The sequence below is a fragment of the Hippichthys cyanospilos genome, chromosome 2 (genome assembly GCF_059441005.1).
Source record: "Hippichthys cyanospilos isolate Australia breed blue-spotted pipefish chromosome 2, RoL_Hcya_1.0, whole genome shotgun sequence".
Taxonomy (NCBI): domain Eukaryota; kingdom Metazoa; phylum Chordata; class Actinopteri; order Syngnathiformes; family Syngnathidae; genus Hippichthys; species Hippichthys cyanospilos.
Window position 1 is genome coordinate 14,919,131 of NC_142370.1, and position 12,929 is coordinate 14,932,059.

The 12,929-nt window shown below is 39.3% G+C and overlaps 1 protein-coding gene across 2 annotated transcripts in view; it reads right to left on the reverse strand.

The window, feature by feature from the left end:
* mib2 (MIB E3 ubiquitin protein ligase 2) overlaps positions 1-12,929 on the reverse strand; it is a 49,924-nt gene that overhangs the window by 23,891 nt on the left and 13,104 nt on the right. The window contains exons 1-3 of one of the 2 annotated variants that reach the window (XM_088409028.1): positions 12,254-12,343; positions 5,797-6,180; positions 4,734-4,905 (exon numbers count right to left, since the gene is read on the reverse strand). In XM_088409028.1, coding sequence (XP_088265154.1) covers positions 4,734-4,905; positions 5,797-6,180; positions 12,254-12,323 — 626 coding nt within the window. In that variant the 5' untranslated portion in view covers positions 12,324-12,343. Of the gene's footprint in view, positions 1-4,733; positions 4,906-5,796; positions 6,181-12,253; positions 12,344-12,929 lie in introns of those variants that run through there. The other variant, XM_088409029.1, reaches the window with a different exon arrangement.

Here is a 12,929-nt window from a genome sequence, read left to right on the forward strand (position 1 = left end):
AGAAAGACAACAGATCGATTAAGGGATTACGATTTCTAATCCAGAAAACGTCACCTTTCTGGCCAGATGGGATCAAACCAGTAGAGCTACAACTAGTGTCCTTGACAATAAGCCAGCCAAGGGTTATCTTAGGTACTGTAAGCAAACAGGAGAGCATACATGCATTAGGACAATTGGGGTATTACAAAAAAAAAAAAAAAAAAAGATTGACTAATGTCAGTTCTCAATGTCTATGAACAGCAGAGCATAGTGTTGTGGACCGCCAGAATAATATTCCAGCCAAACATGTCATTCCATTAGCCGGATGTGTCTTGACTTTGACGGTGGGTGGAGCACAATAAAGACCAGGTGGAGGTGTGCAGCTTGATATGCAAAAGCAGGATTAAGCAGCTCCATGCCCTGATAAATTCCCAGATGCTGCATGCGGATTGTTTGAGCAGAAGAGCCGATTAACTAAATGCATAGCAACCATCTTATAAACATATGGCGCACACACATGCAGTCATGTGAGCGTTGGCTCTACCTTGCTTTTATATATATATATATATATATATATATATATATATATATATATATATATATATATATATATATATATATATATATATATATATATATATATATATATATATATATATATATATATAAAACATCATTTCAAATTTAATAAAGTGTATGAGGCTCCCAGTGTTGTCGTCTCCATGGAAACTGGGTCGAAATGGCTCTTTGAGTGTTATAGGGTGCCGTCCCTTGGTCTAGTACAAAGCATTGAGGCTGAGGGAAAAAAAAAGGGCAAATTCACTTTAAAAATCAATCAACAAAAAGGATCCACCTCAAAGCAGTGCCGCAACCATCTTTGTGCCGCAGTTTTCTACAACGACCTTCCTGGCAGACATATGCGATGTTGATTTGGTAGAAAGGGAGAAAACACCACCCAAAAACAGGGCAAATTACACGTTTGGGATCATTTCTAATTAAAACGAGTGAGAAAAATGATGTTCAATTATCACAACGTGGGAAAGGTAAACCACAGCAGTACTTTGGAAAAAAACCCCACATATGTAAAGACTCTTGACATATGTCTCCACTGCTTGCTTTGTGCACTTTGCACCTTGTTGCCAAATGCTTTAAAAACACTTACTGATTCAGTACTTTGCGAGCTTTCATTAAAGACAATGTTAGTACATGGAGCTATCCAAAATAAAGACCTTCCCAAAAAGCACTAGGTGTCAGAGGCTGCCTGTCTTGCTTACTCGTGTCTTGACCCTGCTTGTCCCTGACTACTCGCCTGCCTGCCGCCCAGTCTTGCCCACCTATGTCTTGACACTCCCTGTTCCCAACTACCCTAAAGTCAGCTGCTCCAGAAAGAAAACCTGTCCCAACTGCATGTCTACGCTTCCGCCGGCCCCCGATTGGACAATCAGCCCTAGCATAATACTGCTTGCCTGCATCTCACGTCTGCAAGCCAGCCATTTCCAACTTCCCCTTTTTATACATCAAACGTACACAGCCTGCTTACCAAGAAGAAGAACAGGAAGTCACTGACATAGTAGCAAACGGGCAGCTTGACTCTTGGAATGTCATTGAAACAGTTTGTAAGTGACTTAAATAGAACACTATTACATGTACTGTATGATGTACATGTAAAAACACATATGTGTGAATTTAATGATAGTTCATATTTTGCTGACCTAAAATGGTAAGCAACAGTGCGCTGATGCTCATTGCGATGGTTAACCAGTTAAGCACAGATTAATTCTGTTGGTGTCTAAAAATATTTATGTATATAAAATACAACATAATGTGTAACTATAGCTACAACAGCTGTAGCAATCAACATCTAACCTTATTAGATTATTAAAACGTAAACAATGTTCAAATTTAGTCATTTATTTAAAAACGGGAGGTTAGTGGTATTACTAGGCTATTTGATGGAATCATTTTTAAGATTGTCAATTTCAAAGAGATTTCATAATAGGTGCCTCAGATCTGCGTTTTTCCAAAGGCAACATTCATGCATCCACACCAGGGTCACATAATGCACCACTTTCATCACAGTACATTTTAAAAATCAATTACATATACAGTAGTTTTGAGTTGCTACATATGGGCAGAAATTAGGGTGCTATGTTTCTCTGGGGTTGCGTACCAGAGTAAATAAAGAGGTTTTTTTTTTTTTTTAATTTACTTACACCTTGGAGTCACATTGATTCTTGAACATTATTGCTGTTCATAAGAAACAAAAATAACAGTTAGGATTAATAAAGTAAAAAGTCTTCTTATCCACCAAATATGTGTGAGCTTTGTTCTATTTAGGAACGGTGCACTAACCCTACCAAATTAAAAACATTAAATCGACTTTAAATTGGGTAAGTTGACCCATAACATAGCAGTTAGAAATAAATGGAGGTACACCAAGGACTGTTACTAAATTCAGGCTAAAAGACCCTTTCAAAAAAAAAGAAAAAAACACTCGGTCCCATGACTGAGCTATTTAGAAATTATGCTCAAGGGGAAATACTGATGCTTATGTATATATCTTGCACATAACACAGTACAAAACTGCTCTCTGAAAACATATGACCTTCATGTGACGCAGAATTACAAAAAGATGTATCGCAGCGAGTGTTGCATCTCAAACAAAATGAAGAAAATGCAAATATCTACCTTATGAAAACAACAGCAGAGGTCTAACTTTGCTACAAGGTACGAAAAAAGCCAAATGTATGAGAATTCTTTCGCATTGTCTAAGTGCAGGCCTGTATTGACTTGATTGGGAGGTTAAAGTAACAAAAACAAAGGGCACTGCTGAGCCAAAGACATTAAGACATCAGAGACAAATCATTATCTCTGGAGAAAAACAAGTAGGTGACAAGCTCCAACCGACATTTAACCATTACAATACAGGTACTAGGCAAGAATTGTATTCTATCCTCCGGGTACTATTTGACTGGAGAGTCAAAATGCGTCACCAGTTTGTTTATACAAGACTGTGTAAAATTAAAGAATAAATGCCAATAGAATGATTACATTTATTCGACTCCCTGTCAAAAAGGCCAAGAGACCACCCATGGTTTCAAGGACACAACTGTTATTGGCACTATGTGCATGTTGACGGCACAGGCAAAAAAAAAAAATGTAAACGTGGGCCTGGAGCTGGATTTTGCTATAAACCAGTGCTTCTTGACCTTTTGTCAAATATGTCCCCCTGTGAAATATTTTTCAGCCAAGCACCCCCAAACCATTGCAAAGCTTTTTTTTTTTGGCAGGGAAAAGTAAAAAGCCTTGAAACTGGGAGCCGTGCCATCATTGAGTTATTTAACTTTGGAACGACAAATGTAATGTTATCTCTTGCCACATTTTACTCAGCAACTCCAGAAGATAGATCATGTAACATCATTTGATATATTTCTGGCTCATCTGCCGGAAAATTGTGTCACTAATGATAACGCGTCTATATAAACTTAACCAAATAAAGACATACAGTAAGACGTTTCGTAAAGGAGGCACTATAACACAATTTGGGAATAAGCTGCTTCATCTTCCAATTAATTTGTCCTTAATTTGAAAAGAACATTGTACTGTTCCCGTTACAGCAATTAATAAGCATTAGCTTATATTTGCTGATACCTACCAGAAACTCAGTTAAAATCAAATTTACCCCTGAAGTCCCTTCATGTAGGTGCACATACCCCCCATTTGAGAACGACTGCTATAAACAATTATGTACTATAGCAAGAAATCTAGGTCATATATATCACCTCGTTAAAATGAGCACAGGCCATCCAGCTGACATTCAGACAGCGCCCGGAGCAGTTTGGAGTGTTACGGTGAACTGATGCAGAAGAATACATTCTACAGAGAGAACTTAGGCCAGGAAATTTGGATGCGCAGGAACACTTGGAATCAGCTCACATAGCGTTTATGTACAGGCAGCACGCCTTGTTGGTTTGCCTGAGCTAAATCTAGACATCAGCACTTTTGGTGATGTATGCCTTTGAAGAATGTTCCTACTTAATATTATCATGTATACATTGTGAAAAATACTTTTTACATGTCGAAAATCTATGTTTGTGAATATAAACCGTAAGTGTGATGCAGACGTTTTGTGAGAAATTATTGTCATTATCATTATTATACAAGTACAGTATTATTCCACAATAATAATCAGTTGTCCTTGTTTTCCACCGTCTCGGAAGGAAACCCGAGTGTCAACACCGGGCAGATAATATTTTTTTCCAGCTTTGGCTTTAGTCCACTGGAAGCAGTCAACAATAGGTTTCTTTTTAGAGTAATGATCGAATTAGCTTAAATGTAACGTCCATTATTAATGTGGTTTACCACAGGTGGTTCTTATTCAAATATGTTATTCATCTGCATGAAATGTGTGGTTTACTGTAATCCTTCTGCCTAATAAACAGTAACAAAAAGCCTTTCTGATGAAGGTAAATGAAGTACAATCTCCAGTCTGTGGGTAGGCCTGACCTATATTTTTTTTTTTTGGCTGATGCAGATTTTTTTGACAGAAAGTGTTTGATGGCCCACAACGAACTGATCTAATCGGCTGCAGATTAATCATTCGGGCCCTACCTAGACTTTAGGTAGTCTAAATGTAATACTTAACCCGTGTGACTCAATCAGGGGAGGCTAAAATAGTTAAAAAACAAAAAAAAACCTAAAGTAAATAGAAGGTGATGATCCTGGAGAAAGGGGGGGGGTCGAAGAATACTTACGGTTGCGAATGTGCAGTCTCATATCGCTCAAACGCGTGGCTAAGGTCGTGTTTGTTGTTCATGTAGCAATGTGTGCACAGATCATAATCAAAGCACACTTTGCACTTCCATCGCATTCCCATGATGCCATGCTTCTTGCAGCTGTCGCAGATGATATTTGAGTGACGTACCCCTGTGTGAGGAGGCGTAAATTCGGTAATGCAGAATAAAGTGATTGATGCGCAAACAGACAAGTCACATTGCTCTGTTCTTCCTCCTCTCTCAGTTCATTAATTGAAGAGCAGACTTTGTCATGGGAGAACCGAGCACAATACTAAAGACATTAATCAAGCGGATGTCGTTTAGAGTGATAGCCTGTTCTCAGCCCATGCACACACATTGTATTGACGCAAGGATCAATTCACTGCATATTCTAGGACCTGACCGATTAATCGGCCTGCTGATTAGATCAGCCTTCATTTACTGACGGATATTTGCCATTTCTTTTAACTTTTTCACCTTGATGTGCCCTCACATTTTCAGCAGTTGTATCCAAAAAGTATTGGTATCATGATTTATTACACACAAATCCATTATATATTATACACAAAACTGCAACCTTGTATGCTTAAATATGTACCCCGACATTTTTTTTTTGACAGGCGATGATTCTGCTGACTTGTTATAGGAAATAATGAAAACTGAAATAAATCACCCAGGGGTAAAAGGCTACCATCATAAAAGAGTTATTAACCAAAATTAAAAATCGCATCCCATTTTTTGAGACTCATGCCGATGCCAATAAACGAGGGAACACTGTATATTCAGGGATATAAGGTCATGATTTCTGTGCAATAAATAATGACACCAGAGTTACTTGCGCACAAAAAAGTTAAAAATCAGAAAATATCAGCCATTTAGACGATTATTTTCGGTTCATGTTTGAAGGGCGATAATCACAAGAGTTAATCAGCCGTCCGATTAATCAGTCAAGCTTCAGTTAATTCGTTGAGCGCTATTGCAGACTATAGACGTCAACGGTCCATTTTTATTGGGCTCCACTGACAGCAACAGAAGCGCTTACCAATTTGAGCATTGTCATACAGCAGCAAGTCGTAGGCAGACTGGTAGCCAGTGCGGTAGTTTGTCCTTGTTCCGCTGTCCCATTGAACGACCACCGTCTTGTCCGGTGTGGTGGTGCTGCCCTGACGCCCGATCTCCACCACGGTCCCCACGTGGCCCTCGCCATCATCCTGGTTTCCCCATTTCCAGTCCGTGCCACGAACTACCCGCATGCCCACCTCCATGCCGCCTCTGCCGGGGCCCGGCCTCGGGGCTGCGCTTGATGCCGAACTCCTGGCAGCACCGTCGCTTCCGCTGCGCCTCCGGGCCTTCCCCCTGGCTCGTGTCGATGATAGTGCTGGCAGGGAAGGTACCAGGGGGGTTTCCGGGAGCAGGTCAGGGGTAACTGAAAAAAAGAAATGCATAGTTCAAGCCGCAAAGTCCTATAACTTGTCAAATCCATACACTTCTGCACCGCGTCTTCTTTTGTGGAAGTGGAACTAAAGTTTAAGCTGTTTTCTGATGACCCATCTGACTGGCTTACAGAGGAACACTCATTCATTTAAATTTGAGTGGGTTTGTCTTTGTGGGTTGTATTATTCACAGCTCGTTAACGCTCACTTCTAGAGAAAAGAGAAGGGAGGTGCACATGACTGCTGTGTCTTGCTAATCACAACCTCACTCACTTAAGATCCTCAGTCAGAACAAAAAACATCCAAATAACAAATCCCTACGGCATACTATTCTGCACAACATTTGTTTTCCTTTTTCGTGATGAACCAAAATCCCACATGACACAAATAATAAAAGAAAAACCGAGATGAAAGCTTTTAACACTGTATAGCTAGCTGCTATTTATAGACCACTCCCACATACAGACTTGACCGATGACTTAATTTATTGGGAATGATGTCAATGGGAAAACAGTAGCGCTTCAGGGAGACAATGTCAAAGTATAGATCGGAGCCTTATCTATGAGTTCTGTTAGCTAGCTGCAAAAGACACACAGGCGTACGTTCTACATCACGCGCCCTTCTGTGGGATAGACGATTGTTCTATTGGATGGAACAAATCCAAGTAGTTAAGCTGCTAAATTTCTCAGGGCTGATTTTTGTTTTCATTTAAAACATGAAGCCTTCCCAAGATAGTGAAATGTGTACTACAAAACGTAGGGACTCGTTGTGAGACTTTTCTGTTAATAGTGAGGGTAAGGAACTCGTAGGCATGAATACATTTGTAAAACCTGTGATAAATCATTTTTCAACACTACCGTGAATAAAATTAATTGGTAGATTATTTTGGTGGTTTTTGGAACCAATCGCCCAAATCACTATGGCTAAAACAAAAAATGTCCTCCGTTCAACTTGTGACTTTCACAAGCTGTTTAACTGTATGCATCCCTCCCGACACAGACTTCTGTTCTTGCCGACAATATCTCTGCGATTCTCAAGATTACGACACTGTTTTTGCATTAAAGGTAACAAAAACATTTGACACACTGGGGTGATGAAGCAGGCTGCTTGTCGACTGCTGTCTGTTGAAACTGACGGCCAAAACATTTGTTTACTGTTTTCATACAAAGAGAACTGCTTTTTTTTACAGTGCCTTGAAATCTTGGCAAGTAGGCATGGATGGATGGTGGTAGAAAATGGTGTATCATGACATCAACTATCTCTACGCCAGTGGCATCATTATGTAGTCCTTGTGAGAGTCTGCTAATGGAGTTCCTTTGTGGTACAATACTTAAATAGTTAGTTCCTCAAATGGCTAAGTATCACTCAAAGATGATGACATGATGCCCATTCTAAGTCTACAATTATACAGCTTTAAAGTTATTTATATTGCCTGTGTAGTAAAGATTATACACACACACACACACACACACACACAATTTTATATATATGTGTGTGTGTGTGTGTGTGTGTGTGTGTGTGTGTGTCTGTATGGCTGGTGGAGTACTGGTTTAGACCAAACAATATTTTAATCCAATTTTATTTTTTTGTGAGGGCACGTCAAGTTTTTCAGGTGGATTAATAAAGTAGTTGTGTTAAAACGCAGCTCTATCCTGGTGGCTTGCGGAATGCTCAATTTGCACACATTGCAAGTCGCTATTGCACTGTCTGCACAGTCACTTTCCACATTAAAATCTTCCATATTGAAGACATTATCATTGTTACATGATGTTGGATTCATGTTAGCTTCCCACAACAATGACTAGAATGTTCCTGTACAAGCTACGTACATTTACTTTTGCTATTTCTGGATGTATTGAGATGTTGCATGGTAAAAAACATTTTTTCCTTTAGTTGGCAATGTCTGTGTACCTCTGGATTTTGTTGCTTTGTACCACTTAAAAAAAATAATAATAATAAACTGAGAATATGTCTGATGAATTTGGGTTAAGAGAGCAAAGTATACCTAAAAGGTTAAAAACTGCCAAACTGTAGAATGAAAATATTTGGCTATAATCTGCATTGCTTAAATGCAACATTTAATTTATTTAGGCTCCTGCCTTTTAAATAAAATAAATATTTCAATCAAGATGGTAAATTGCATACATTATTTAAAAAGAAATATTGCTCCATCTTGAGATAAGATTGTTGATCACTTTTGTTTTAACTCACCAGTTGCAATGACTCCCAAAAATTCTCATCGTGTAAGGTTAATTAGCATATTTCACCATGACAATAAACACCATTCCTAATTTAAGGCACTGACTATGTATTTCAAGTTTTGTTGAAAACCGTATGAAACAAAACAAAACAAAACCAAAAAAAACCTTCACCCGCCTGCCCTTCAAGCAGTGGACATGCACATAAAAACAAACAGGCAACAAACAGGCTGGATTGGCACGGACAAATAAAACCCTAATTATTTTTCAAGTGAGCACTCCCACACAACAAATTCTCTTCCAAAATCAGCAGGGATGCATCTTCATCGCTAAAGAAAAAAAAAGGGACAAATAATCTAATACTATTTCTGCTCTGAATGGCATTATAAAAATAATTTTGTTTAGCCTTGTCCTTTTCTTACTGATTCCATTTTAAACTCAGAAAGAAGCGGTTACTGTATGAGTGACATGATTTTCATAACGGCAAACGGCAAAACAACTGCTGTCTGAAATGAGGAAGGGAGCCAAATAAAACGCAATCATTTGTGTGTATGTGTTGAAAGAAACAGTGAACGGGGTTCAAGAAAAAACATGTTCACATCTCAGAACTCATGCTTTCTCCAAGGAAACAGCTGCTCAATTTAGCTTTCAAGGTGACAGAATGACAGGAACAAAAATAAATTCTTCCTGACAGACTGAGTGAGCTCTTTACTCAGAACAAACATAGTATCAGGTTATAAATATATTTTTAGAATGACATAGGCATTTTCAAAGCGTAGTGGGGCTAGAAAATGCGAACATAATACAGCCCATAAGGGTAGGTTCACACTGCAGCCTAAAATGACCCAATTCCGATTTTTTTGCCCCTTTCCGACTTTTCGCTGATCTTTTGATGGCAATGTGAAAGACACAGATTGTTTTTTTTTTTTTTTTTCCACATTCGACCAAGGCCACGTGGGTATGTAGTACTAAATCTGATCTTCAGCTTGAAAGGACAGGTCACATTCAATCAATTCGCAAGTAACAAATGTCAAAATTCTGCGCTCAAAAAGGCCGGAGACAAACCGAAACAATAATAGCGGACGAGGCAAAGACAACTCAATGAAGGGAGAGCCAGGTGGGTTTTGTCTCGGTCTGTTTCTCTAGCTCGCTCGGCGCGAGCGAACTGCTTGCTTGGCGCAAGCGGGACGTTGCTCGCACCGGAAAAAATGCCACGACAAAAAACCTCACCCTTCCCCTCCTTAATTTACTCTTTAAATTTAACAGATTGAAAATGTTGTTGCCGGATCCGCTACAACCATTTCAACGTTGCCAGCTACGTCCGTAAACACGATGAGCACGCCGTCCGTCCGTGACGTCACAATGTCCTGAATGCACGTGGGATCGTTTTTGGCTGTGTAGCGTTCAGGCACAAATCACATACAGGTTTATTTGGAAACGTGAATGACCTCACCAAAAAAATCGGAATTGAGCATTAAGCCCTGCAGTGTGCACCTAGACTTAGTATCATATCTTACAAGGAGTTGAACTATGACGAGTGGAACCTCCAAAAATATCTCTCACATCTTACAAATAATAAAACGTCATGAGCGACTAAAAGATTAACGCTAGAATATTTGCCCAATATTCTTTTTTTTTGCAGTAGCAGCGATGAACCTGATATGTCATGTTATGCTAAAGAGCAACTCGCCGTCAGAAAACCACCGCCTGTTCCTCCACTATGATGTACATTTTATTCATTTTATTTTAGTGATTAATGCATTTTAAGAGCCCAGTCTGTGAAAAGGTGTTCCTAAGGTGGTTGAAAGAAGCCTTGACCTTGATATAAAACGGTGCTGTCTGTGTGTGATCGAAAGGTTAAGAAAAGGTGGAGGATTAAAGATCTCCTCAACAGCAGATGGAGTAGCGTCTGTTGTCCACTCTGCACCCCGTAAGGACAACATCAACCTCTTCCACACTTAAACACGACAGGTGTTCGTACAAAAAAATACATCGATACTGCTTAGAAACCACTACATTGGATTAAAGTAATCAATTAAAAACACAGTAAGGCAAAACACATCTAAGCGACACTTGATGACCAAATTGTTGGGATGCAAACTTGAGGATAATGGGGACTAATGATAAAGTACACCACAAACAATTTAAAGACATAAACATGTTTGAAAATAATTGCTCACGTGCTGCAAAGACATATTTACTCCTCACTCGTGGTGCTATACCTTTATTTTATTTTTACCATTTCTGGGTGGGGCCAAAATGATACGTAATCATGCATAAGTTGGCCCTCCCCCGACAAATAGGAACTTTGTTTACATCAGCAGTTGCGCAATTAGCTAGCTTATGAAGGCTGCATCTCACCACGGATTGTTTTGAACTGAATGAACTAATAACGGCATATGAGCACACAACATATGTAGCGACATGCATTGATTTACATTCCATAAGCTATTTCCTGAATCAACTATGCCTCAGTCTTATATACGTTCAGCTTTTAAAGAATCAAAAATGAAATGAAACCTAAGGTCCAATCAACCAATCAAACAAATGTCTTATTAATAAACAGCAATACAATTAAAGATGCAAGAGGACTAGGCCCAGGGAAGAAAAAAAAAAGCTGGAAAGATTTTTTTTTAAATTTCATCAAAAACACATTTATGCTCATGCTAGTCAAACAAACTTACTTTCTTTATCATTTTAAGGGGTACAGGTGATAACACTTGGCGTTATTTGAAAATATCATCATCAGTATCATTATTTTTGAGGATTTTTTTTCCCCAAAACATAATGTGCCGCAGAGTGGACATTCATGGAAACGTGGAGTTCAACAATAATAGGTCTAGCGATAAGAGTACTTGTGCTTACAAAGTTGACTCAACAAGGTGTCTCTTTAAAAATAATTAGATGGCAAGTCAGAAGTCTGAGAAAGTTCAAATTTCAGAGAGCCTTTTTTTTTTTTTTGACTGGCCCTAATCATCTTCCGTAACTGTGTTACAACAAATGACAGAACTGACGAATCTTAAATATTTGCATATATATTTGGAACTCACATTGGGGATTAAGAGGCACGCCGAGCTGCTCATTATATGCAAAGATCAGCCAAAAATAAGGCAGAGTGGGAGTAGTAGCATTAGTTAAGACTTGCCTCCTCTATTGGCGCCTGCTTGCTTTGAAGTGATTAAAACAGGGTTTGTGTTGGCGTGTCAGCGCAAAGATGGCGAGCACGCGTCCCCGCTACCGTTCAAGTCAGTCAAGTGTATAAGGCCGCAAAGCACTGCAGCACACAATGAGAAGATATATATGGCGTGTTTGTCATTCTTGACACAAGGCACAAGCAGGCCTGGCTCAGCACACTGATTATAATCAGTGAGCTGCTCCCTATTGGAAAATGAATCAGCAGCACATGTGTCCTTGTGTGAAGCATGTGGCTTTTATCCACATATCCAGCCTGTTGTTTTTTTTTTTATAAGACATCAGTGGTAAACAGCTTTGCAATATGTACACATCATCCTGAACACTATTTGCGCAAATACACCAGCTGGAACTGGTTTGTGTCAAAATCGCTACGTGGCCAGAGGACTTTGAGGAAAGTCAATACAAGACCTGAGTTTAAAAAAAAAAAAAACAAAAACACACATTTGAAAATATTTCTTCACGTGGGTGAGAAGGCTAAAATAAGATCCTACACTCCCTATTTCAAGCTGCACTAAAATGTCCAAATACAGTGCGTCACCATTTTCTAGGTTGATGGGCTGGAGGAGAAGACTTTAAAAGCAACTACGATTCCAGGAAAAAAATATTAGGCTTAGAAGGACTAAACAATCATGATTGCATAGCACAAATGATCGTGGATTATTAATATACTCACTCCCCATGGTCTTCAGGCCACTTTTGAACATGTCAGGCAGGTGGAGTCCAGTGTGCCGTGACAGTGCCATTTACTCCAGGTAGGGCAGCAGACAGGACTGTATATGAGAGCACTGTGCAGCATGCACTCATCTCACTTATGGGGGAGTCAACCCCCCCCCCCGGCACACGCTTTGTGTTTGGTTTACTGTGAACCTTGCCCTCTGTTTTTGGAAAAGGCAGCATTTTCCCTCCTGTTATTTACCCCAATGTTACTCAAGGACGTCACAATGCTGATGTCTTATCTATGAAAGACATGTTAACTTAGTGAGGTAAGCAAAGTGAATAAAGATGTAAGCAACACAAAGAGACTGTTCGAAGTCAACACATTGTAATGAAGTTTGAGCATTTCTTCTTTCCAATTCAACACTGAGTCACACGCTGATCCTTCTATATTCAACTCAATCTGAAGTTACATCACCCAAAGTGTGCTTTTTGATGATTTTTCACTGATGCCAGTAGTAAATCCGCAATTGTTTTGCTTAGCATGTAAGAGGCCTGCTATGTGAATTGAAACCATATCATCCCAGAACGCATTGCATAGGGTGTATCCAAGGGTGTGATACTAATATTTGTCCAAAAACAGCTAACAGTATCAGATTATATCGGTCCAATCAAAAATCTTTGATATTATCACT